Source organism: Denticeps clupeoides, chromosome 12 (assembly GCF_900700375.1).
Source record: "Denticeps clupeoides chromosome 12, fDenClu1.1, whole genome shotgun sequence".
Taxonomy (NCBI): Eukaryota; Metazoa; Chordata; class Actinopteri; order Clupeiformes; family Denticipitidae; genus Denticeps; species Denticeps clupeoides.
In genome coordinates, this window is record NC_041718.1 from 14,349,825 (window position 1) to 14,373,384 (window position 23,560).

At 41.3% G+C, this 23,560-nt stretch overlaps 1 protein-coding gene across 4 annotated transcripts; it reads right to left on the reverse strand.

Annotated features, from left to right (window-relative positions):
* Positions 1–423: 423 nt before the first annotated feature.
* On the reverse strand, positions 424–15,127 carry lactbl1b (lactamase, beta-like 1b). Of its 4 annotated transcripts, none has more exons than XM_028998391.1 (8): positions 15,001–15,127; positions 12,585–12,663; positions 10,668–10,818; positions 9,294–9,400; positions 8,297–8,454; positions 3,776–4,023; positions 3,002–3,107; positions 424–2,791 (listed from the first exon to the last, which is right to left on the reverse strand). In XM_028998391.1, the coding sequence occupies exons 2-8, from the start codon at positions 12,648–12,650 to the stop codon at positions 1,813–1,815; spliced, it is 1,815 nt and encodes a 604-aa protein (XP_028854224.1). In that variant the 5' UTR covers positions 12,651–12,663; positions 15,001–15,127; the 3' UTR covers positions 424–1,812. The 4 variants fall into 4 exon arrangements, with proteins under 4 accessions (XP_028854224.1, XP_028854225.1, XP_028854223.1 ...); XM_028998392.1 differs by having other exon boundaries at positions 15,005–15,116; XM_028998390.1 differs by lacking the exons at positions 12,585–12,663; positions 15,001–15,127 and adding an exon at positions 11,306–11,916.
* Positions 15,128–23,560: the final 8,433 nt, after the last annotated feature.

Sequence of the window (23,560 nt, forward strand, 5' to 3'; positions counted from 1 at the left end):
TTCGTTTCCACGGCCGCTTCTCGTGGGGCCATGGGACGTGCTTCGCAACGCACGCTTAAATAAACAACAGCCGAACCGCCAAATGTGTCTTGTCATCTCGAACGCAGCATCTTTCTCCCGCAGTTTACTGCAGAGTGAGGCTCAGCTGAGGAAGCAGCCAATACAGATCATGTGCGTTACGGACTTTGAGAATAAAGGCACGCTCTGTGTCCATCATTGTGATTGGAACAAGGGCGATTTACAGTGTACATTAAAGCGTCTTTGAAGATGGAGGATGTGCTTGGACCTGTGATCTCCGTACACTAATTGCATTTCGGGTCATGTGAACAAACAGCAGCAGCCAGTTCCTCTCTCGTGAATGACTTGCTGTGGCTGACAGAAACCACACATCTTTCAGAAATGCATGCTTGGTTTATTAATCAGTACATTCAGATGCTTTTTCATTCGTTCTGGGACTTGGGATGACATACAGATCTAGAAAAATGAAAGAGACATTTTCTATTTTACTTTTTTACCTTTTTTTATTTATATTGTTCAATAAACCACTGATCACATTTGAAATAAATTTCATTTGTCAGCAACAACATATAAATAAAAAATATATACTAATAAGAGTTATTAGTATATTATTAGTATAAAAATTATTAACCCTCATAATCAATCAAAACTGGATGAAATAAGAGGTTCTGGTTCTCAAACCTTTTTTGGTGAGATTTGGCTGATCATCTATTCAGCAGCTCATCATGTTGAAAATGGTCTGATAATAATTGACATGGAATGATTACCATAAATACAAAAAAACAGAAAGTGGTCTCTTATTTATTTCCATAGCTTTATATGTGTGTTTACATGTGTGTTGCATGAAAATGGTATACAGTATGGTAATGATAATGCTATGCTAGGAATGAAGCAATCCAACTTCAAGGCTGAAATATACAGTGAGATTAGCTCCTTGCACCTTGAGGGCTGGGAATCTGGGGTTCACCTTTTTACTGAAGCTGTACAATCTCAGTTGGCGGAATGGTGGTTTCCAAACACAAAGACTTTTTTTTGTGTGGCAACACAATAAAATATTGATGTGTCACATTATTAAAAATTTACCCTGCATCGCAATGTAGCACTCTAAGGGTACAATTTACTGTACTTCTCACAAAAATACACTATGAGGTTATGTCAACAAATGGTGTTGGGTTTGATCCACTGTGCTTTTGTAGCTGAAAGCTGAAGTCCAGGTAAATGCAGGCGAATCTCTGAATACCACATGCATGACATCTCAAGAGACCCTGGGAAAGCCAGTCAAATACGATGGACAGCTTAACTGCACAAACAAGCTTAAAATAGCACAATCGTTCTGCAAGGCTGAATTGCACTGGCCAATCTTTCAGAAGTTTGGCCAAGACTTTGTTTAACGCAGAGCTGTGAAAAATAAAAATAAAAACAGCCAGGTGTCTCAGTGGGGTTTTGGTCCGCCTGGAGGCATCGGAACAGTGTCCTTATGCCTCAGCACAGGTACTAGTCTCTAGAACACTAACAGAGGATGGACACTGTTGTTCCAAAGGATATTTCCCTCATTTGGTGTTTTGATGTTTTGGTGCAAGACTTTGGAACAAATGCTCCCACAGGAATTTATTTGGATCAAGACTGAAGGGTCTTGATCCAAATGTCCAATGGATGGGAGCATTTTCATCCTGAAAGACACCCCTCCTATGTTTCAAAGAACATTTTGCATTGCCACATCCCTCTACAGATACCTAAACCATGGCATCAAAAAGGCAGGATTTTGCCATCCCTTCATGAATCCATCCACAAAGTTCAGTTACTGAACGTTGGTCTCCGGGCTATCCGGACTACATTGTATGTGTTCAGCCCTGGTGCATCAAACCCAGGAGACAAACCCCTTTTGTCAAAGCCATAGAAGTTAAAGAGCTGACCGTCTTGTGCTTCCAGCGATACTGATGCGCTGCCCAGCTTCAGGACGCATGGGTACTCTTTCTCAAACACCACCCGGAACACTCTGTCCACTAGGTAGTTTAATTTGATTGTGCGGAACCTTTCAGGAATCAACTCCTCGATTTGAGGGCCGAATTGCTGCATCACCAATATGTCATCCTGTCCTGCTTTGATCTCGTAGAAGGTGATGTTTGAGTAGGTGTAGAACCCAACATATGGTGTAGGGTTTGGGGGGGGGACGAGAACACGTTTAGCCTCTCTGAATGCCTTCTCCATTGCTGGGATGATGTGGCCGTACGCTTTGGTCACCACATCCTGATTCTGTGGTCTTGTCCCTGCCATCAGAACCACCAAGCCCAGTCTGAGACGTGGTACCAGGGAGAAGGTGGCAGAATACCCATCCAGGTCGCCATCTTTTCGCAGCACCTCGTAGCCTAGCTGTTCATTGACTTCCCAAGGTGTCCCAGTGCGGTTGGCAAAGTAGTCCTTGTCACAGCGAAAGAGGGGTGTCAGCATGATCTTCAGAGTGTCCGGCTCCAAAAACTTACGATGGTACGCTCCCAACAGCATCATGGCCAACTTGGCCAGGTCAGCAGTCGTGGAGAACATTTGGCCAGAGGGGCGATACCAGCCCAAGTCATAAAGTGGCGCTGGCTGCCCGTTGCTGTACACGCCCACGGCCATTTGACTCTGGACTCCCGCAGTGATGTCAAATCCTGTGTCCTCCATCCCCAGTCGATCCAGAATATTATCCGAAACCCATCGCTGGTAGTCCAGGCCGAGCACCTTCTCTGACATAACATGTGCCAGCAAGGAGAAGGCCAGGTTACTATAGTGACACCTATAGCAGAGACAAAACAAAACCAACTATTAGGACATAATAATAATAGATAAAAAAACCTTGTTGATACCAGATGTGACATGTAGCGTATTCCAGTTTGGATCCAAAATGACAGAAGATTATTTTACACATAAGCGATAGATGGGACAACCTTTGGACATTGAATTAGAGATCCAATTACATCAGGACAAATGTAAAAAAATATCTCACTTGGTTCCTGGGTCCGCCACAAGGACATCGTCTTGTAGCAAATTGACAGCAGCTTGTGTTTTTCCCTTCCACAACAGGTTAGTAGCTCGGAGTCTTCTGGGTAAGCCTGACAATAATATTTTGTATTTGCTTCAGTCCCTACATTTGTCAGACATTTGTCTAAAACCATAATCTCCTTTTGGGAACAACAATATGAAATATAATAGGTACGCATTTCCTGTACATCATGGCACTGTGTTATGTGTGCAACATTAAAATACATTAGGACAATAAATATGTCATTATTGTTCATTATAATGAACATTTCCTAGGAAAGAACTTGGAATTGTGGGAAAAAGCTTTAAAAAAAAAAAAAAAAAAGATGCCTAACAATGTTCAAATACACAAACAGTGGCATAATGTTGTACCATTAAAACCAAGTCTTGAATGGAGAAAATGTTAAAACCAGACAGTATGCATGGCACTGATAAATGCAGAGAGACAAACAACCCTGAAAATGGGCACAATCCGTTCATAAACAGGTTCTGAGGCTAAAAATGGAACAGAAGAGACAAGATTAGGTTCAAGAAGTCACCCTTGCAGCAGGAGATCTGGCAGCAGGAGTAATGTACTGTCAATTTCGTCCATCGGTGACTCATCCAGCCGCTGAGAGCACACGCTCAGAAATTTTTCTTAAATATTAGCAGCTCGGCTCTGAGAGGAGCCTCGCCCATTCATTGTTTTGCGAAGCCGAATGCTTTTCATCTGCTAAAGATAGTGAGAGCCTTACTGTACCAGAGAGCTGGCTGGCCATCCTGCGCAGGGTGACTGCAGATGAGCGGATTTGCACCTCTCCGCTGTCCAGAAAGATCAGGCCATCCGTCACGTACTTTAGCTCCGAGTTCCGCGACCTGCCCAGAGGGTTCTTAATGCTGAAATTCTCCACATATTTCTCCAGGGGGTCGTCCAGGGAAGCCACCTTTCCATCTTCCCACAGCTTGTAGAGCATCAGCGTGGGGAAGATCTTTGACAGGCTGGCAATCCTGTCAAATTTAAAAGCCGACCAGTGAGGTGTCATGGCCATGAAAAAAATGATCTTTTTTTAAAAGTCATTTATTCACAAATTTTACTACCCAGAACAGGGGTGTACACGCAGATTCCTGAAACCAGATGTTTTCATTTCAACCTTCTGTGGTTCCTACACACCACATGCCATATTACACTGTTAACTAGTCATCTAATTGTAGGCAACTACAGCACCCTAACGATCAGTTGTTCAATGGCAATCATGTCCTGTTTTCCTCCTGGAAAACACCAAGCCCATCTCTCCACAGCAGACCCAAGCCACTCTTAGCTTATTTATTCAGGCTTTGCCTTTTGAGGGTGTCCTATCTGTCCTAATATTATTAACACAGTAACAGTGACTGTGGTTCTACAAAGGGTTAAATGTCTTCTTTAAGCACAGATTCTCATTTTATTAAAGCTGAATTCAGCAGAAAAGGCATCTCTACAGAAACCAAATGATGAAGGCCGTGGCACCCAACACAACAGTAGGCTGGTTGATGATCTTTCAGATTTGTATCCCACTGGACATATGATATATTATTAGGTAGTAAATTTTCAGATGGGTACTTTATTATTCCTAAAGGGAAATTTAAGGTTCAGTTGTTCAAAGGTCTCTGTAACTGGAACTACATATATTCATTCCAGACCCTTGGGCTTGCTCCATGTCACATGCCTTCTTAGACTCTTAATTAGACATTTTGTAGGCCACCATGCCACCCTAATCATCTGTCGCTCAAAGACAATCATGCCCTGTGGTGCAGAAAGACTTTGAAACCTTCACTCCAATGAGACCAGTTGACTGGATATAATATGGATATTATAATTTGGATATAATATGTTATTATACTTATGTTATTATTATAAAAGTCTGCACAGACTATTGGAAAATTTCCTTCCCACTCTCAGCAGCATACGTCTGTTGCATTGCAAAGAAATGAGTTAATAACTACCCCCTGCTGTTCTGTGTCAGCAGCTCAAGTGATGAACAACTACTTCTCCAAAAAAAACCAAAGCCTAGAATCATTAAAAAGGGGCAACAGTTTAAACCGCAATCATCTTAAATCAAATGGAAAACCCTAATTTCATACCCAGCCTGCGTGTGACACTGCAAAGTCTGAGTCACTTAGTGTTTTGCATTGTTATTGATCAGTTTGTGCATTGATCTTTGAACGCTGTTTTGTTGTGGGGGCACGGGTGATCAATTGCTTGCCAGAGCTGTTGACAACTCTGTCAGTGGCAAATGTAATGAATGGTCCGTGTGACGACAAATGGTGTCTGGGAAAGAGAGCAAAGACCCCTTCTCCCACGACCAGAGTTGAACAAGAAAAATGAATCTCTACGGGTGAAGGAGAAGAGCGCACTTGGAGAAGAGGCAAAGTAAATATGTCTACAAGCAATTTTTTCTGCTGAGTGCAGATGCACACGAATGTAAGCGAATGCGTTGTAGAGGTTCGGGTGGGGGTGAGATTACTTGCATTAATGATGGGAAGATATTTCTTTACAGCGTGCTCTGGTACGTTTATTTTCCAGTGACGTTTGTCCCCTTGGTGTAGTACAATCTGACTGGCACTGTGGCGAAGCCTCATCAGCATAAGCTGTGATCACAAAGGATTATAATGCAGCTCGTAAAGGGGAAGAGTGACAACCTGACAGAGGGCAACTGAACCCCAGTCGTCTGTATTCAAGAGGTGGAGCTATCAGTGACAGGCACCAGACTCCAGAAGACACCCTGGAGTGCAGAGTCATGTGTCCCTTCTCTGGGGCTGTTACAGAACATTTCATGAACTCAGTTAAGTGTAAAGAACAAAAAATAACCAGTCAGGATGAGAGACATCACTTTTCATGTTTTTTATATATATATATATATATATGTGTAGAGAGAGAGAGAACAGGACAGTCATGCCCTGAGAGAGCAGGACCGGCCCACACATTTTTTTTAAAGAAAGTTCAAGGTACCTCAAAGTGTCAGAAAGATGATATTTTGAGGACTTCTTAGAGAATTCTGATTCATACTGAAACATCACAGGGTTCAGTCACCAGTGGCCCCTCAAAACGTTGCTTTCAGGGTATTTTTAATGTTTGCACCCAAACTTTGCTTTGCCAAAATCACACATGTATAAAATGAACAAAGTCATTAATACATTAGCCATGCATGCATGACCTTTATTTTGCATATCGTTGATCTGGGTATTATTACACTGATAATATGAAATAAAATGTTTTTGCATATGTTATGTTTTAATATTTTTTTTCCAATGCTTTCTTGGCAGGTTCACCTGATCATTTTAAGCATTTAAAGGTAAAGTATTATATATATATGTAAAGATGACACAGCTATTGTCTTTTTATTGCAAAATGACATGGTACTGATATGATTCATATAAATGTAAGAAGAGGGGTTCCTAATGAATCTACTGTGGTGGATAAGGCTCCAAAAATATAAAATACAGTTTTAAAGTGCCTTGCCCCTAAGGCAAAGACCTGTTTGTCTCCAACAGGTTTATGGCAACAGGTTTGTGAAAGCCCCTGAATTTTCCTCCTGGCCCTGTAACACTTAAAGAGTCCAATTCCCCCTATTTGTACTATGTATTTACTACATTATTTATTTACATGGTGTTACAGACAGAGCTGTCACAAATGCATGAGCAAGGCAATCGATTACCCGGTGCTTCGAGCTGAAATATCTGATTCTGTTCTGATTATTCCACAGAACACTCCTTTAAATTCTGGTTGCATGCAGGAAACTGTAACAATGCTGTCATCAGAATCTCACTAACAGGGCTGCATTCAATAGCTGCAAAGATTCTAAACCTGCGCTTCAAGGAGTCAGAACAGACGGTGGAGGCCAGCGCAGAAAAGAAACTTATTACGTTGAAAAAAGTTTTTGATAATTTCATTGCATTTTCATGTAATTCAAGGTTATGGGAGCTTAGCTTGGATGGGTGGTATTGAGCCTCGAGTGCTTCAATATAACTAGAGCTTGAGTGCCTCAGTATAACTCAGGAAGGAGTGCCATCATGCTGTGATGAATTAAGGTGAGATGGTAAATAATATATGTGCCTTTTGGAAAAAAGGCCTAAACACATTTACCTCCATCATTTGCACATTGTAATATTATTTCCAGCCTTTGGCGGGTCATGGTTGAGATTTGCTTTCTTCTTCCTACTGTAAAACTCAAAACTCAGTTCCTGAAGGCTGGTGAGGACGTCTGGATCAGTGGCTCAGTGGATTTTGAGCTTCACTGACAGAACACGCGGAGGTGTGTGTTACCGAAGTCTCTGTGTGCATTACCAAGATAAAATGTCAGACTTGCTTTGGCTCAACTGCGAGATTAATAAAAATTCAAAAGGTCAGCGACCATGTGTTCTTGTTCTTTTCATCACTCAAGAGATTCTGGAAATTATATTTATAGATAAAGGAAGGACTGGGGTTCACATCTCCTGAGAATTCTCATTTATCAGCCAGCAACCACTCGAGTCTTAAATCTCATTCATAAAAAAAATGACTAAATCGCTTAAAACATTTGTAAACTGTCATTTTTACAAATGCTTTAACATTCGCATGGGCGTGCACACACACACACACACACACACACACACACACACACACAACATATATGTGCACATAACATTTATTCATCAAATAAGAGGATGCAAACAAAAGTCAAGGTAAAAAAGACGCCAATATATATATATATTTGACAACACGTTCAGCAAAGTATCTTCACAGCTAAATGTCCCGAAACATAATTTTTCTTCACCATATTTCTGCCAAAAAATAAGCCTTTTAAGAAGTGCTGTTTTATTTGGCATTATTTTGCCAAATATTATTTAACAATTTTGTAAAAACTATTATAGCTGGATTGGCTGAATAGAATAGAATCTCTGTAGCAGCCAATGTGACATTATCTTGCTTGTTTGCAGGAAGCAGGGGTCAGAGCACAGACCGCTGACATTTTAAGGACTTGCTCAAGAAGTCTACAGAGGCCCATTGTGGGAATTTAACTCACGACCTCCCGTTCACAAGTCCACTGCACTGTGCAATCTGTGTTTTACAGCGATACCCAGGAGATTCAGAGCCTAGACAAACTGATGGCCAAAAGTCACAACCTGTGTCAAAATTTTGCAGAATACTCTCTGAAGCATATTAGTCTTGATACGATGAGAAACCGCATACCAAATGTTATAAATCCCTTTCCCAAGCACAAAAGTCACACCAGCAAAGATTGCCTGTCATGACCAGGGCCCTCACCTGTAGATTGTGTACTCATTTGGTGGGCCGGAGAAAGGGTCGCTCCCATTCCTCCGACCAAAGTTTCCCGTCCAGAGCACGGTGTCATTGTAAACAACTATGGCTGACAACGCCGGTAAACTTGTGGGGTTGACGATTTGCCGTAACACTGCGTCGACCTGCACAAAACAAAATTGACAATGCCAGTTAAAAGCATACTCTGTTAACATGCATGCAACAAATTTGCACACAGCGGGTGTCTTTAAATAGAATTATGATCCACGATGTTTGATGAGGTTCATACATTTACATTTACAGCATTTATCAGACGCCCTTATCCAGAGCGACTTACAATCAGTAGTTACAGGGACAGTCCCCCTGGAGCAATTTAGGGTTAAGTGTCTTGCTCAGGGACACAATGGTAGTAAGTGGGATTCAAACCCGGGTCTTCTGGTTCATAGGCGAGTGTGTTACCCACTACGCTACTACCACCCTTCAGGTTCATGCTGTTTCCCGTTTGTAAACTATGTAATGGATTTGACCACCTTCACACTATTAAAACCTGTTAGACGGCAGGTCTGTGTAGTAACTGCATTAACAGGGTGCAATTGCTAACATTTACATTTACATTTACATTTACGGCATTTGGCAGACGCCCTTATCCAGAGCGACTTACAACACAATGGACTAGACTTGCCCTGGTGTTGGTTCCTGTTAATTAATTACCAGTACAGTGCACATCTATTTCTTACTACCATGACAACTGAAAAATGACCTGACAACCATTTTGAATACAACCAATTATTTGGCCATCTGCATTAATAGGATATTAAAGATGTGTTGTAGAACTGATTGAGTTTTATTTTTAAAGCCACAGTCAGAACGTGCTGGATGTGTCCAATTATTACATGTAAATGTTCAAAGTTCTTTTGAAGTCAGATAAAGTGCCAGGGCTGCTACATTTGCTGCTTCTCTGTTCAATGGGAGCTCAAAAAGTGAGTTATTAGCAACATCTTACCTTCTCCAGGGCTTCTTTCAAGGTGGGGATTGGGTGCTCCAGTGCTGTAGGTTCGGGGAAGCGGGGGCACATCTTTTCTAATTTGGAGGTTTTACCCAGGATGTCATCTGAAGAAAAGACAGAAAAGATAGAGAAGTGTATTACCACAAAGACTGGCAGACTCATCTACTGCCATTTGTACAAGGCCCAGGGCAGATGACAGGGATGGCGAAAATGAGTATGGGAGTACGGACTGAATAAGCGAGAGTGATAGTGCAAGGCGAAATATCCTATAATTTTCAGACAGATTGGTATTCAGACCTTTTTATTTCATGTAAATATGCATTATGAACATGTTTCAGTCAGGTCTCTGCCGAGAGCCATTACATGCATTTAAGATCATTAGGTACAGTGCGTTCCCATTTATGTCCAGTGCAGGACTAGACTTTCAGTGCAGTATGAACAGACAATATAACGGAAGTGTGAAATTCTCACACGAGCCAGAATAATTACTCAAATGGGTCATTTTTTTTTCAATTAGCAAGTCTGCAGAGGACACAGAAGAGACTGTATTGTTGCTAAATGAGGCCTGTGATGAAATGTCAGCTTGGACAATTGAGCTGTGTGCTGTATGGTAATGTTGGTGTGGTGGCAGGAAATGAAGACATTAAGGACCTTCAGAATAAGGCATAGCAGCGAGCTGTAAACTTAATGGGAAGATAAAAAAAAAACCCTCAAGGAATGTAAACCAGCAAGGTGTGCATGACATTTTGGGTGAAATAGATATATAAATAAATGCTTATACAGTTTACAGTTATTTTGACACCATCTGTACAACTCATATCAAACTTGTCATTTTTGGTCCTTGTGTAAAGTCACCCCCCATAATAAAGTCCCATTTAAACACAGGTTGCTTAATGGTGCTCTCAAACTGTGTTTTTGCATCTATTAGACTGATTAGGGTGGTAGTAGCCTAGTGGGTAACCCACTCGCCTATGAACCAGAAGACCCAGGTTCAAATCCCACTTACTACTATTGTGTCCCTGAGCAAGACACTTAAACCTAAGTTGCTCCGGGGGGCTGACCCTGTAAATACTGATTCTAAGTCGCTCTGGATAAGGGCCTCTGATAAATGCTGTAAATGTAAAACGTAAATGTAAAATATTAGACTGCTTTGTTGCTTGCAACATCCACAGTATAATAAGACATTTCCAAACTCAGGGGGTTTGCTCAGTTCATTGCTCAGACAACCATGGTCTCTGTGCTTCAGTGCATGCCCTAGGAATAATGTAACATCCACTTACGGAAACTATATTTCTAATGTGGACGTACTTCATGACATGCTTAAAGAACCTTTTTTGGCTCAATACAGAGAGCTTAAGGGTGCAGACTCACCTGAGAGCAGTTTTGGTAGGTGGTATTGCCAAAGAAAGCATCCAGTCATGACGACAGACAGCAGCAGGAAGAAGACCATACCTAATTGGGTCCATTTCACATCCATTTTGTTGGGCTTGGTCAGCGCATCAATGGCAATCACTGGGGCAGCCTGAAACATACAGCTGTCAGTATCTGATGTCTGGAAGTCCCATGGTCCAATGCAAAAGCAAACATTATAACCATTTCCATGTTCCAATTTTTCACAAACAAGCCACTCACTCTCCCCCTAGAATTAATCTCTTTTTTCCATATGCAGATACAATACAACAGATTACCAACTTTCCCTAACATTTTACAATAGAGGCGAAAGGATTGTTCCAACCCCCAGTGGGCAGAAAACATTAGCAAATCCGACCCTTGCCATGTTCCCATTTGCTATGGTAATGCAGTGAACAGTAAACAGCAGAGCTAATCAGGTATAAAAAAATGCTTTTTCCCTGTGGAAATGTCGATTGACAGTTGGTTAAGGAGATTTCAAATCACTAATTGCTTCCGAGTGGAATGAGAAAAATTATGGAAATGAGCACGTTTGCCGTAGCATCCAACAGCACAGAGGAGTTTAAACAGTGAAAAATCAAGACAGTGATCTCACCTACTTCTCTCCGGGTTTGTTCTCCAGCAGGACTATAGAAAAATTCCTTTCCATTGAGAACTCTCGGTCTCGTCTCCATAATGGAAGGAGGTATCAAAAAATGACGGTGTCCGCCTCCAACGTGTCATAATCCCTAACGCCAGTGCCACTCTTCTGACTATTCAATTTCCTCTCCAAGCACCCAGGACCACGGTGACGCCATAATCCCCAGATTTACTGCCACAAACCACCCATCGGACTGCTGCAAGTCTTAATCTTAATCTCTGGGAAGCAATTCACTTTGGTCCAGTTCCCTGGTGGTCAAAGCGGACTTCTCTCATGGCCGTACAATGTGGCTTCTCCTTCCAGACTGAGGAAGGAAATCGCTTCCTGCGCTTGGTGAAAAGAACTAGATCTGACAGGAGATGTTGAATGCTGGCCCTGACGCTCCAGTCTAGCTGATGACAATTGGCACTGGATTGGGGAGGGGGTGGGTATATTACATAAAATCCCGCGCCTTGACTCACGGCATCGCGGCCTTAAGCAAGGCCGATGAAAACATTCCTGGTCCTTTCTCTTCCCTAAGGAGATCCAGAGGCCAGGGCCCACATAAGATCTTTGCAACGGATTAGCTATTAACACCTTGAGAACACTGAGGACCCTCAGGTGCCCTTTAAAAGACTCCTGGCTGATGCAGAAGCTTGGGGAATACCTCATTACAGGATTAATTGGGGCGTCGGTGAGGGAGCCCGGTGGCGCTGGCCATACCCGTGGATTAGTGTCACACCGGGCACAGCGGGCACATCGCCATGCCTGCTGCTATTAATAGTGAAATGTTTGTTGTACTTGATGCATGTCAACCACTCTTACATGGTTACATGGCGAAAGTACATGATGTATTTATGTAATGGCAAGCTGGGGGAACAACGTCACACTTTTATCAAAATGGATTACTGTTTTTTTCCTCACTGCCTCAAGAAACGAGTGCTTATTTTATATTTTCATCACGCACCAACGAGGATTATTAAATGTCAGTCTACAGTACCAGTTGTGCATATTCACCATGCACATGTTTGTGAAGCACTAATGCCTTACGATACACATAGCACTAATGATGCTGCTCTGAGAGATTGCTGCTGATCTGAGTTATGTAAGCCGTAGATGCCAGCTGCGCCATCCGGACAGCAATATCAAGCGGCACAAGAGTGAACAAGTCAAAAGTGGCTGTATCTGAAACATGTGACAGTGGATGTAGACATGAGTTGGCATGGGTGAACGTGGCACGTGATGAGCTTTTTTATTACCTGTGTGGGAGGCTGGACCCCGTCCATGGACATCTCCCTCAACACTTTGCTGCCTGTCTTTCCCATGGAGAAACGGGGCCTTCCAAAAAAAAAAGTTTGAAAGTAACTTGCACTATTCATTGGAATGTAATATACATCTGAACAAATACGTTCAGTAGTTCTCCACCATTAAGACTGTCATAATAAGAAAAGCAAAGACTTTATTTGTAATATTATTTATTGTTGACTGCCATCCATACTGCAGTCAGGCAAGTATTATATTAATTGTATATTAATTGTGCTATACTGTGTCCTCTGCATTTAACCCATCACCCTGAGTGAGCAGTGGGCAGCCATGACAGGCGCCCGGGGAGCAGTGTGTGGGGACGGTACTTTGCTCAGTGGCACCTCAGTGGCACCTTGGTGGATCGGGATTTGAACCGGCAACCTTCTGATTACTGGGCCACTTCCTCAAGTGCTAGGCCACCACCGCCTTGTTAAATGTTATACAACTGCTCCAGAGAAATGTTATTTCGGCCCTCTGAGTACTTGTATATGACTAGGCTGGCAATATAAATAGTTTTATTGTCAGCCTAGTTTTTTGAATTAATAACCTTATATGCTTAGAGACCTTCTGAGAATATGGTAAGTGGGGGTCGGAGCCATGAGAATAGACTTGGTAAAAGTTCAGGTTTGTAATGAAAACCTGCAAAAAAGATGGACCTTGCATGATTCTGTTTGTCACACACTTGCCAACCTGATCTTTTAATCTTATTTGCTTTTTTTGTCTGAGATGAAATGTTGTCCTCCCGTTTAACCTGCATGACTGAAAGGACTTTCATTTCCCACAGCAAAACGTTTCAAGGGGCTGTAAAAAAATGTTAAATTGGATTTCTGCTCCTGTCCACTCAAAAAAATAACGTCTGAAATAGGCATTCTACTGACAGGGGCAAATTCATTTCTGTTGCCAATAGAGCATAGCACTCGGTACATTTAATCTTTATTTTATCCGAGCTCAAACATATGGAAATGTACGAAAAAAGGAAGCCCTTTCCTATATTTTCCTATAATTTAAGGAGAATTTGACAATGATGTTCGATGTCATTTCAGATGCATGCCGTTAGGAAAACATGACAAATCTCTAATTAATCAGCTGCAGAGTACCACTTTGACAGCCTGCTGGCTTTTTGCTCTGAGGTCAGGAGAACAGCCCTGACATTCTGACGTGTAATTTGTACAAAAACATTACATTGTGATGGCTGCAATGTCACGATGAATCATGCCCTCAGTTGTGGAGATCAGGGGCTACTTTTGACAAAGGTCATTGTAGAATCTGAAACTGCTTAGGTTGCTCCAGGTTAAAATGTGGCCATAGCCTTTTTACAGTCACAACAAGACTCATTCTGGCTAAACAATTGTCAATCAATGTATATATGAGTCTGCTAGCTTAAAAATGACTAATTCTACTAAGTCATGGCAAATTTTGTCGACATAAGTGTGAATACTAAATGAAAAGTTGCAATGTATAGATGTTGCTGAAGTGAAATGTAACTCAATATCTAAATACAACAGTCTCAATTTTTTTTCAGATGCCAGTGACACTGCTGCTGTTAGATTAATCTAATTGCTTTGGTTGTAAATGATGACCTTACCAAATGGAATAATTAGTTTTTGCATATTTTCCACACGCTAGTATTATGCAGCTTTAATTTTGCTGAAACGCATCGTATGCTCCATACTGACTAGGCAATAGAAATCCAATACTCTCTGGACGCTACATATTACAGTACATAATTGTATCATTGTGATTATGCACACTCACACTAGTTTGCACAGAAGTGTCATGAATTCGTACCAAAGCAAACAGATGGTGCTAAAAAAGCCGAACATTTATGAGAAAAGAGCTCCCGCCATTTGATGCGTGTGGACGAGATGTGATACGCAGATGTTTTCTTCCCACTTTCAGGCATTGCAAAACATTACAAAGAGGCATCTAATACAACACTCATACCTATATTCATCATCAGTGCCTTTCTGCATAATAATGTTTGATAATCCTGTAGTTCTGTTCAGCAACAGTTCACTCTGGCATTATTCAAATTGCTCTGATAGTTCAGACTATAATGCCAAGGGGTGATATGTTTTGTCATCGCCGCTCTTCTAACGCAGAACATTAGTGCTGCTTGTGCACCCTGCTATTTCTGAAATATTTGACCACATGCAGATATGATCATGTAGCCCCTCGGCCTCCGAATCACTGCTTTCTTTATTTGAGCGAGTCAAAAGCATAAAAATAGCATAAAAAAGTTACACAGTACAAAATGTCCTTTTGGCAATTTGTTGACTACTTCGACAAATGTCAGCACTCGGTATATTAAAAAAAATATTAATGTCCTTCACAACCATTTCATGATTTCAATTTAGAAATGCTACACACCTACAAAGCCACTTGAATGCTGAAATCCCGCTGACTGCAGGTCCTGTGCTCTGGTTACTTGAGTGTGAAGATGCAACGCAGCTCTTCCTCCTCTCACTTGACTACACTTCCTCTGTCTCTGAGACTCTGACAGATGTTGCCATCATGGCTGCGTTTAAATCCAGACCCCGGATTTGGGATTATGTGTGGCAGCCATCAGCAACATCTGGCAGGACTGGAAAAAAGGTGCCCTTACATTGTAAAAAAAATTAATGTGTGTGTGTGTGTGTGTGTGAGAGAGAGAGAGAGAGAAAGAGAGAGAAAGAAGAAGAAAAAGAAGGCCTCCTTACTGATCTGAAGTTCTTATGAACATAGAAATAGCATGGGATACAAAACCATGTGTCCATACTGCGTCTGGTTTGTTGACCCCACAAATGACTATTTCATCAAGTAAAGATGTTAAGATATAGATGCACTATGTGGTAGACCCTGTTCGCAAGGATTACTGCACAATAATATGAAACAGTCTCCAGCAGTGTTGCCAATTCTGATACATATTTCATGGAGATCAGTATAATGAATCAATTTCTTATTTTCACCCCAACTGTGTTCACAATAATACTTCCAATGGACTCATGAGTTTACTGTAAATTTACAATAGGATATATAAACATGAAATAATTCCCTGGGTCTACATCTGCACAGGTTTGTTTTTCACCGGGGAGCAGACGTACATCTGACATCTGTCTAATGTCCAAATGAATATGATCATGAGGTCGGTATCTGTGGAACTATGGCCAGGCTTCTCCTGGTAACCCCACCCCACCAGCGCTCCCTGTTTGTCTCTTCTCTCTGTCGATTTCCCTGATCATCCTCACCTATTTGCCAGTGTATACATATTGTCCTGTGGTGTCGTGTGCTGTTTATCCCATTGCATGTTTTATTTTTCAGTTTGAAAGCAGTAGACTTCACTTTCTTATCACGATGATGAACCTGCCCCCCTCCCATCTATTCACTGTCAGACCCTACTGAGACCTACTATATTTGTTTTTCTCATGTTATATTTCAGAAGTGTTTTGGTTTTCATATATGTTCAGCCTGAATAAAGACTTTGCACTTATGCCTGCGGTTATATAATAATATTATTTACTGGTTATGAAACAACATTCAGCAACTGGACAGTATAAAAGCTAGACATTGCAAATGCTGCCCCTTCAACACATGCTGTGTGTGTGTGTGTGTGTGTGTGTGAAATGTGTATCAGCCACTGTGGGTGGGTCAGATCTGATTGTAAATACATTTAAATTGAGATAATCATAAAAAGAACCCTGCCTATTCTGCTCATAGTCTTATATGAAACAAAAAAAGGTATTTTGTGTTCAAATTAGAAAAAAAAAAAATTCATCAAATGAACCACAGAAACCCAATTCCTGCATTCATGTTCAGTAATTGCAGAACATCATGGCGGGGAGGTGGCCATACCCTCGGCATAAGACTGTTTCTATCCTATTAACAGTTTATTGAGTTTACTCAATGTGACTCAAGCCTGTCGGCATTTATCTCAGAGAAGAGCCACTGGCACTGAAAAAAAAAATTGACGACTGCTTTACGTAGCACCCACTTAATTACACTTTGTGTCCTCAGTACATGGCAGCATTACACCAGGTTGATAAGCGTTTCACATATGGAATACTGTTCTCCATACTGTGTGTGGGTGTGGCTGACTGGGCCCAAGGAGGGTAATGGTACACAACTGCAATAAGCCTCAATAAAACCCTCATCCGTGCTCAGCACGGATCAATCAGTCCAGCATGGAGGGGGGATGAAAGGCAGGGAGACGGGCCCATTCTTAGCACACACAGCCGCGAGGAGAGACGCGCGGACAGATGGCCGCAGCACCATTTCGCTCTTGTATTCATTAAGCTGAGCACGAAGCCGGCATTGCATCTGAGACAGCGTCCAGCGCTCTGTTCAAACTGCATTAACCTGCCTGTGGACTTTAATTTGAGACGCTCAGTTTAATGCCCCATGGGGGGAAGTGAATTAGAGGGTCTATTGCAACCACAAGGGCAGATTTATTCCCTCAACAGAGCACACTTGCTCCCCGTTTCTCCTTCACATTACGCAGTGGTGAATGGCAGCTCCCCGGCCGTCGGTCCTGGCTGCCCACTGCTCACTAAGGGTGATGGGTTAAAAGCAGAAGACACATTTCGTGGTGTGCATGTATGCTGTGTATAACAATGCAAAACTGTGGAGAACAGTAAATTCTCTCTCCACACACAAAAGCACTGCATTAAAACCACTTCAACCTTATGTTACCTGGCAGAAAGAGGCATGGCACAATAGAGGTTAAAAATGAACAATTTCAAATTTATTAACACCAGTAAATTATTATTGCAGTTAGATGTGAATATTGTATGTAAAAAAGGTACCAATGTTACAGAGAAAAACAAAAAGAAAAGGAAGGACAAAAGATAGAGACGGAGAAAGAGAAGCCAGGAGAAAAATAGGTAAACAGAAAAGACTCAGGTACTGATGGGAAGATTCCCCTCAGCTCCCGATGGGAAAGAAAATAGAAGTCCCGGGACCACAAGTGAACACTCTCTATACATTGGACTCCTAGGAAGTTGTCACAGACCAATCAGAATTTGTTGTTTCTGTCCTGGCACACCCTCGTTGTCTCCTGTCTGGGACAGACGAAGACAGCGGGGGGATATCAAAACACATGGCTGGCACTTCACACCTTTTGTTAAGGGGGAAGGCTGCTAAATGCTGTAATGCCGTTTGACAAAGATAGGGAGAACAAAGAGGTGATGGCCTCTCCGCAAGACAAAAGCTGCAGAAACATCATGGCCCTGCAGAATGTCCCATCTTACAGCAATCACGTCACTTTCACCACCATTTCCCATAAACTCATTTGCGTTTCTTCGTGTAATGGAATTACTAAAGCCTTTGGGTGGTTTTGCAATAGTAGGAATGATATATACAGTACAGGCCAAAGGTTTGGACACACATTCAATGTTTTCATTATTTTCATGACCATTTACATTGGTAGATTCTCACTGAATGAACACATGTGGAGTTATGCACCTCAAAAAGGTGAAATAATTGAAAACATGTTTTATATTCTAGTTTCTTCAAAATAGCCGCCCTTTGCTCTGATTACTGCTTTGCACACTCTTGGCATTCTCTCGATGAGCTTCAAGAGGTCGTCACCTGAAATGGTTTTCCAACAGTCTTGAAGGAGTTCCCAGAGGTGTTTAGTACTTGTTGGCCCCTTAACTCTGCGGTCCAGCTCACCCCAAAACCATCTTGATTGGGTTCAGGTCCGGTGACTGTGGAGGTCTGGTCTCCACTTTTAGTTAAGAACATTAAATAGTATTTCCATTTTATTTACTGTAAGAGTCTGCAAAAAAAGATTGTCTCTTTCCCAAACTTGTCTCTGTCATAGCTTTAAATATAAATCATAGCAAGCTTTAGTCCTCACAATGTGTGATTAACTAGTTTAAAAAAATGTTGTTGATTTACAGCCCTAATAAAGAGATAGATAGATATAAATAATGCCAGCTTCATGGCTGTTACCTAGTCGCTCCTCAAGCCATTTGTGTTGTTATAATGACGAGAGAGTGTCTTCGATATTTGTGGGAACTCTTTCCTTAAGCTTCGCATTTTTGACACTTTCTTTTTTTTACTCCCTTAATCTAAGCTGTCAACCAATTTCAAACATCACAATGTATTAAAAGATGAGTGCGATGAGCAGAGGCGGATGCTATTAACATTACATGCAGAGATTTGTGCTTTTGTGCAGGACTCGTCTGAAAACAAATGAATACTTCAGGTACAAAAGACAGCCCACGCTGGAATGGAGTCCTTAGTGTATGGTAATCTAATGATCTCCTCATCATGAAATGAAAAAAAATATAGTAATAACAGCGCTTTGATATTTGCTTGTTGCTTCTTCAGTTGCCAGACAAAAACAGGCCCATTGATGCGACCCATTAAGGTCCAGATGGACCCCCTGTGAAATGTGCCGAGGGCAGCATGCTCAGTTCAGCCAAATGGACAACTTACTGCTGCCTCATGTTTGCACGCAATGAAGTCTGCTACAAAAAAGTTTATGTGTGTGTGTATATATATATATATACACATATATGTATATATGTATATCTCACCATAATAATTACATTAGAAATCATTATTTACAACTGATATTTAATAAAACATATTTTTACAGAAGTTATGTCCCACATAAATTAATTCAAACATTTTTAAGATACATTTTTCATTACATTAAAAGCCTTTTTGTGTCCTTCATCAGAAGATGATATTGGTCAATGCTTTTATTCTAATGAGGGTAAAAAAAGAATTGTCACATAAAATAAGCCTTGTTTCTTCTAAAGAGTCCTTGTTTTAAGTTTAAACATTTTTATTCTAAATGCTATGAATACTAAGCCTATACTAAGATTGATGATGCCTTGGGAGAGGATGCTGGGGACTTTATTATGGCTGGAAGATTCCAGCAGGCCTTAAGGGTCCTTTTGTTTGGAAGATGATGGGTCTTCTTTCATGTGGATACAGACCTCAATGCTGTTGCCTCCTAGTGCTTCAGCATGATTGTGCTTTTCACACAACATTCGCATCTTTCCACTGAACACCAGTGAGGGCTGGTTGTGCTCTTATTAAATAAAAAAATAGCTATATATAACCATTATCGATACAGCAGACATCTGTCTGTTTGAAATTGCATCTTGCGCTGTAATCAAGGCCCACTCAACCGGTGCAAAATGTGGCTCCTGCACAATGCATTGCAGATGAAGTGCTCTAATATTCAACCATTTCTGTTTTTGCCTGCATTAAGTGGCAATCATCTGGGGAAATTTTCACTCAATAAACCCATGGCGTTTAATCGGTCGTGCTGTTTTGTCAATTGGTGCCGTCTGTGAGGCAAGGAAACTCTGGAAATGGCTTGCAACTTTCGCAACTGCAATTTTTCCAGCTAAAAAAAAAAAGACTGCAGAACGCGAGAGGGCGCCACTGAGCAGGCTGCGATGATGTAGCCTCTACTTCCCTCTGGTGGCAGGGATTGGAATGATTTGGATTGATCAGCCACAACATTGAAACCCCCAAATGGCAGAGTTAGCCACGTTGATTTATTAATGTTTGCCAATGGTGGCATTTGCCAAATATCAAATGAACATCCTTGAACCAGGGAAATCAGGATTGTTTGCAGAACATAGGGTGGTAGTAGCCTAATCGGTAAAACACCTGCCTATGAACCAGAAGACCGCAAACTCAAATTAATTCTGGCCCATGGTGGACACTACATGGCAACAACTGGCGTAAATTCTTCCATCTTTTCCTTCCACCGATACATTTCAGCAGGATAAAGGAACCAGGGATGGCCTCTTTGTACTTTCTGGCCATGGAAAAGAAGTTTGTAAAATCAAACCATTTCCCCAAGGCTTATGTCCCTGTCCTCAGGCACTGAGATATCAGGTCATCACAGTTGTCTGCTCTCTATTGGAAAAAATATTTCTAGGAAAGGTCAGTCCTTGTGTATCAGACCCAAAGGGCAGATATGTGAGAGTAACTGATGAAAGCTATCTTATAATCATATTGTCCTTGGCATCACATTAAAGACATAAGGGAAAATAAACCATGAGTTGTATGTATTACACAGGGATGCAATTAAAATAATTATAAAATAATTATAATTTTTTGATGTATATGTTTTTCTTTTATTGATAATTACAGTACCAGTAACCAACTCATTTATTGCATTTTTACATTACATAACAAAACTGAAGACACAGGACTAAGAAGTTTTACACATGAGGCCTTGTAATAAACCAAAAAATAGCAAATAATTCAAAATGTTGAGCATTTTAGACTCTCTAAAGCAGGGAGCTTTTGCTGCGATGGCAGCATTTCACACTCTTGGCTTCTTGCAGTCACCTTTAGCCAGATGGTGTGACCAGCTTGGTTCATGTGGGACACCAGAGACCTGCAATGTCCAGTAGTGTACGTTGCATTCAGCTTTACATTGCATTAAGAAATATCACTGCAAATGTATGGTCTTTGGTATGATCCTCTAAACCTGGCTCTTTATCTGGTCAAACCATGGATAGTGCTTCCCTCTGGTGGTAACATTCTATTTTACAGCATCATGAACCTTTCCTAATCTTTATTATTCCTCCTGCAACAAAAGGAGAACAAAATCTTCTCTGTGCCAGGGAGGTCTCCAAGGTCCAGCAGGCCATGTACAGTTTTAGAGGCGAATCTGCAGACTCTAATGTTTGTTTGAAGAGCCTTTAGCTTTTATTGCAGCGTGCACTTATGCAATGTCACAACCTTTATTTCAGTATACAGGTGCATCATTTTTTTTTTTTTAACCAACATTTAACCACTGCATTAAAAACTCTTCTCCAGGACATTGCAAAGATTCTCACTGTATGGTCTACATATGAATATGTCTCAGCCATACTTTCTAAAGCCTGGTGGTGTTTTTCCATTAATGAAAACTAGTAGTCATTCATTACATTAAGGCAGCCAGTGGACACCAGATCATAATACAGCCTCCAGTAGGCGATGTGCATGATGGGTGTGTTGCTTAATGTGGTTCCCTACTTACCCTGAAGCACCCAACAGTCTGGAACAGGGTCAATCTGGACTCATCAGAAAACATGCCATTTTTCCATTGCTCCATTGCTTCAACTGTATATTTTATATTATTTTGTCATTCAAAATACTTTTCCAAATAATCTTTTATTCTGCTGAGGTGACCTTGAGGTGGTGCTAACTCTGAGTTTATATTACTTTTTTTTAAGTGAAGTGGGAGCAGTGGTGGCCTAGCAGTTAAGGAAGCGGCCCCATAATCAGAAGGTTGCCGGTTCAAATCCCGATCCGCCAAGGTGCCACTGAGGTTCCACTGAGCAAAGCACCGTCCCCACACACTGCTCCCTGGGCGCCTGTCACTTCACTTTCACTTTTTTGCTTTTGCACATTGTGCACACAACGAAATGTGTCCTCTGCATTTAATCCATCACCCTGAGTGAGCAGTGGGCAGCCATGACAGGCGCCCGGGGAGCAGTGTGTGGGGACGGTGCTTTGCTCAGTGGCACCTTGGGGGATCTGGATTCAAACTGGCAACTTTCCGATTAGGGGGTCGCTTCCTTAACCACAAGGCCACCACTGCCTAAAGAACCCTGACATGCCTATTCGAATGGTCTGTTCCACCTTAAATACTGTTCAGCTGGCTGCAATACCCGTATTGCGCCTGTAGTTCAGAGAGGCTTACAGCCAGGAAATCTGTTTCAGAAATAAACTATTAGAAATGGAATCAAGTGTTACCAACAATGCCCAACAATGTTTTAATTTATTCGATGATGAATGGCATTCTTTTACAAAAAAAGTAAAATAAAACAGATTAAAAGCTCTGGGCCTCTGAAAACTCACTTGTTTGAATTAAATATGATGTGTAGAAACAGTACCAAGAAATACCTTTCTGGCCAAAAATATTTCCATGTAAAATAACAGTTCGTGAATTTAAGGTGGAACAGACCATTCGAATAAGGACCGTCATTATTTACTCCAAATTTTATCCCACCCATATCTGTGGGACATGAGTGTGAGGTCCTCAGTGTGTCCATGTGGTGGTGCTGCTGCTGCTGGACTGAAGAGTCACACCTGTTGAAAGGGAGGGGGGGGTGCTTCCAAATAAAACACATTTCATTCATAATATTGTCAGTCCAAGATCATTATATCACAATTAATTATACAAAAAACACAAAGCAAATCTGTACACTAAAGTGTCTGTTAGTATACTTGGGATGAGGTTGGAGGATGGGCGTTGATTTACATTTTACATTTGCAGCATTTATCAGACGCCCTTATCCAGAGCAACTTACAATCAGTAGTTACAGGGACAGTCCCCCCGGAGCAACTTAAGGTTAAGTGTCTTGCTCAGGGACACAATGGTGGGACTTCTGGGTCTTCAGGTTCATAGACGAGTGTGTTACCCACTAGGGTACTACCACTACCAGTGCAAAATTAACATCGATGAGAGCATCCATAATGAGATGACGGCAAGTAAGGTTATGGACATATTGCAAAATATTACAATTCAAAGTATGGAATTATGCTGATGTAAAAGCTGTCCTGGAGCCACAAATTAGTTGGTTAGTTGAAAATAAATTAACATTTTATTTTCTTTCTGACAATCAAAACTGCCATTAAAGTAGTGTAATAGTGTAAATAGCATAAATGGTAAAATAGAGTAGTGTAATTCAAGACGATGACCACAAGATGGGTCTAGTGTGCCTTACTAAGGTTCAGAAGCCCTTACTGAACAAAACTGCATCTACATTCATACCACGGAGGGAACTCGTCATGTATAATATTTGTCATGTATAATATATGTATAGATATAATAATCTAGGTTAAACTGTCAGAGGCCATGCACTTTACACAGTTCAGAAAGGTTGACAAACCGTTCAGGGTCATTAGAAGAAAATCCACCAGAATACACTGAAGCCCTTTCTTTGTAAGGAACATTTGAAACTAGACAGTCAACGTGGCTTTG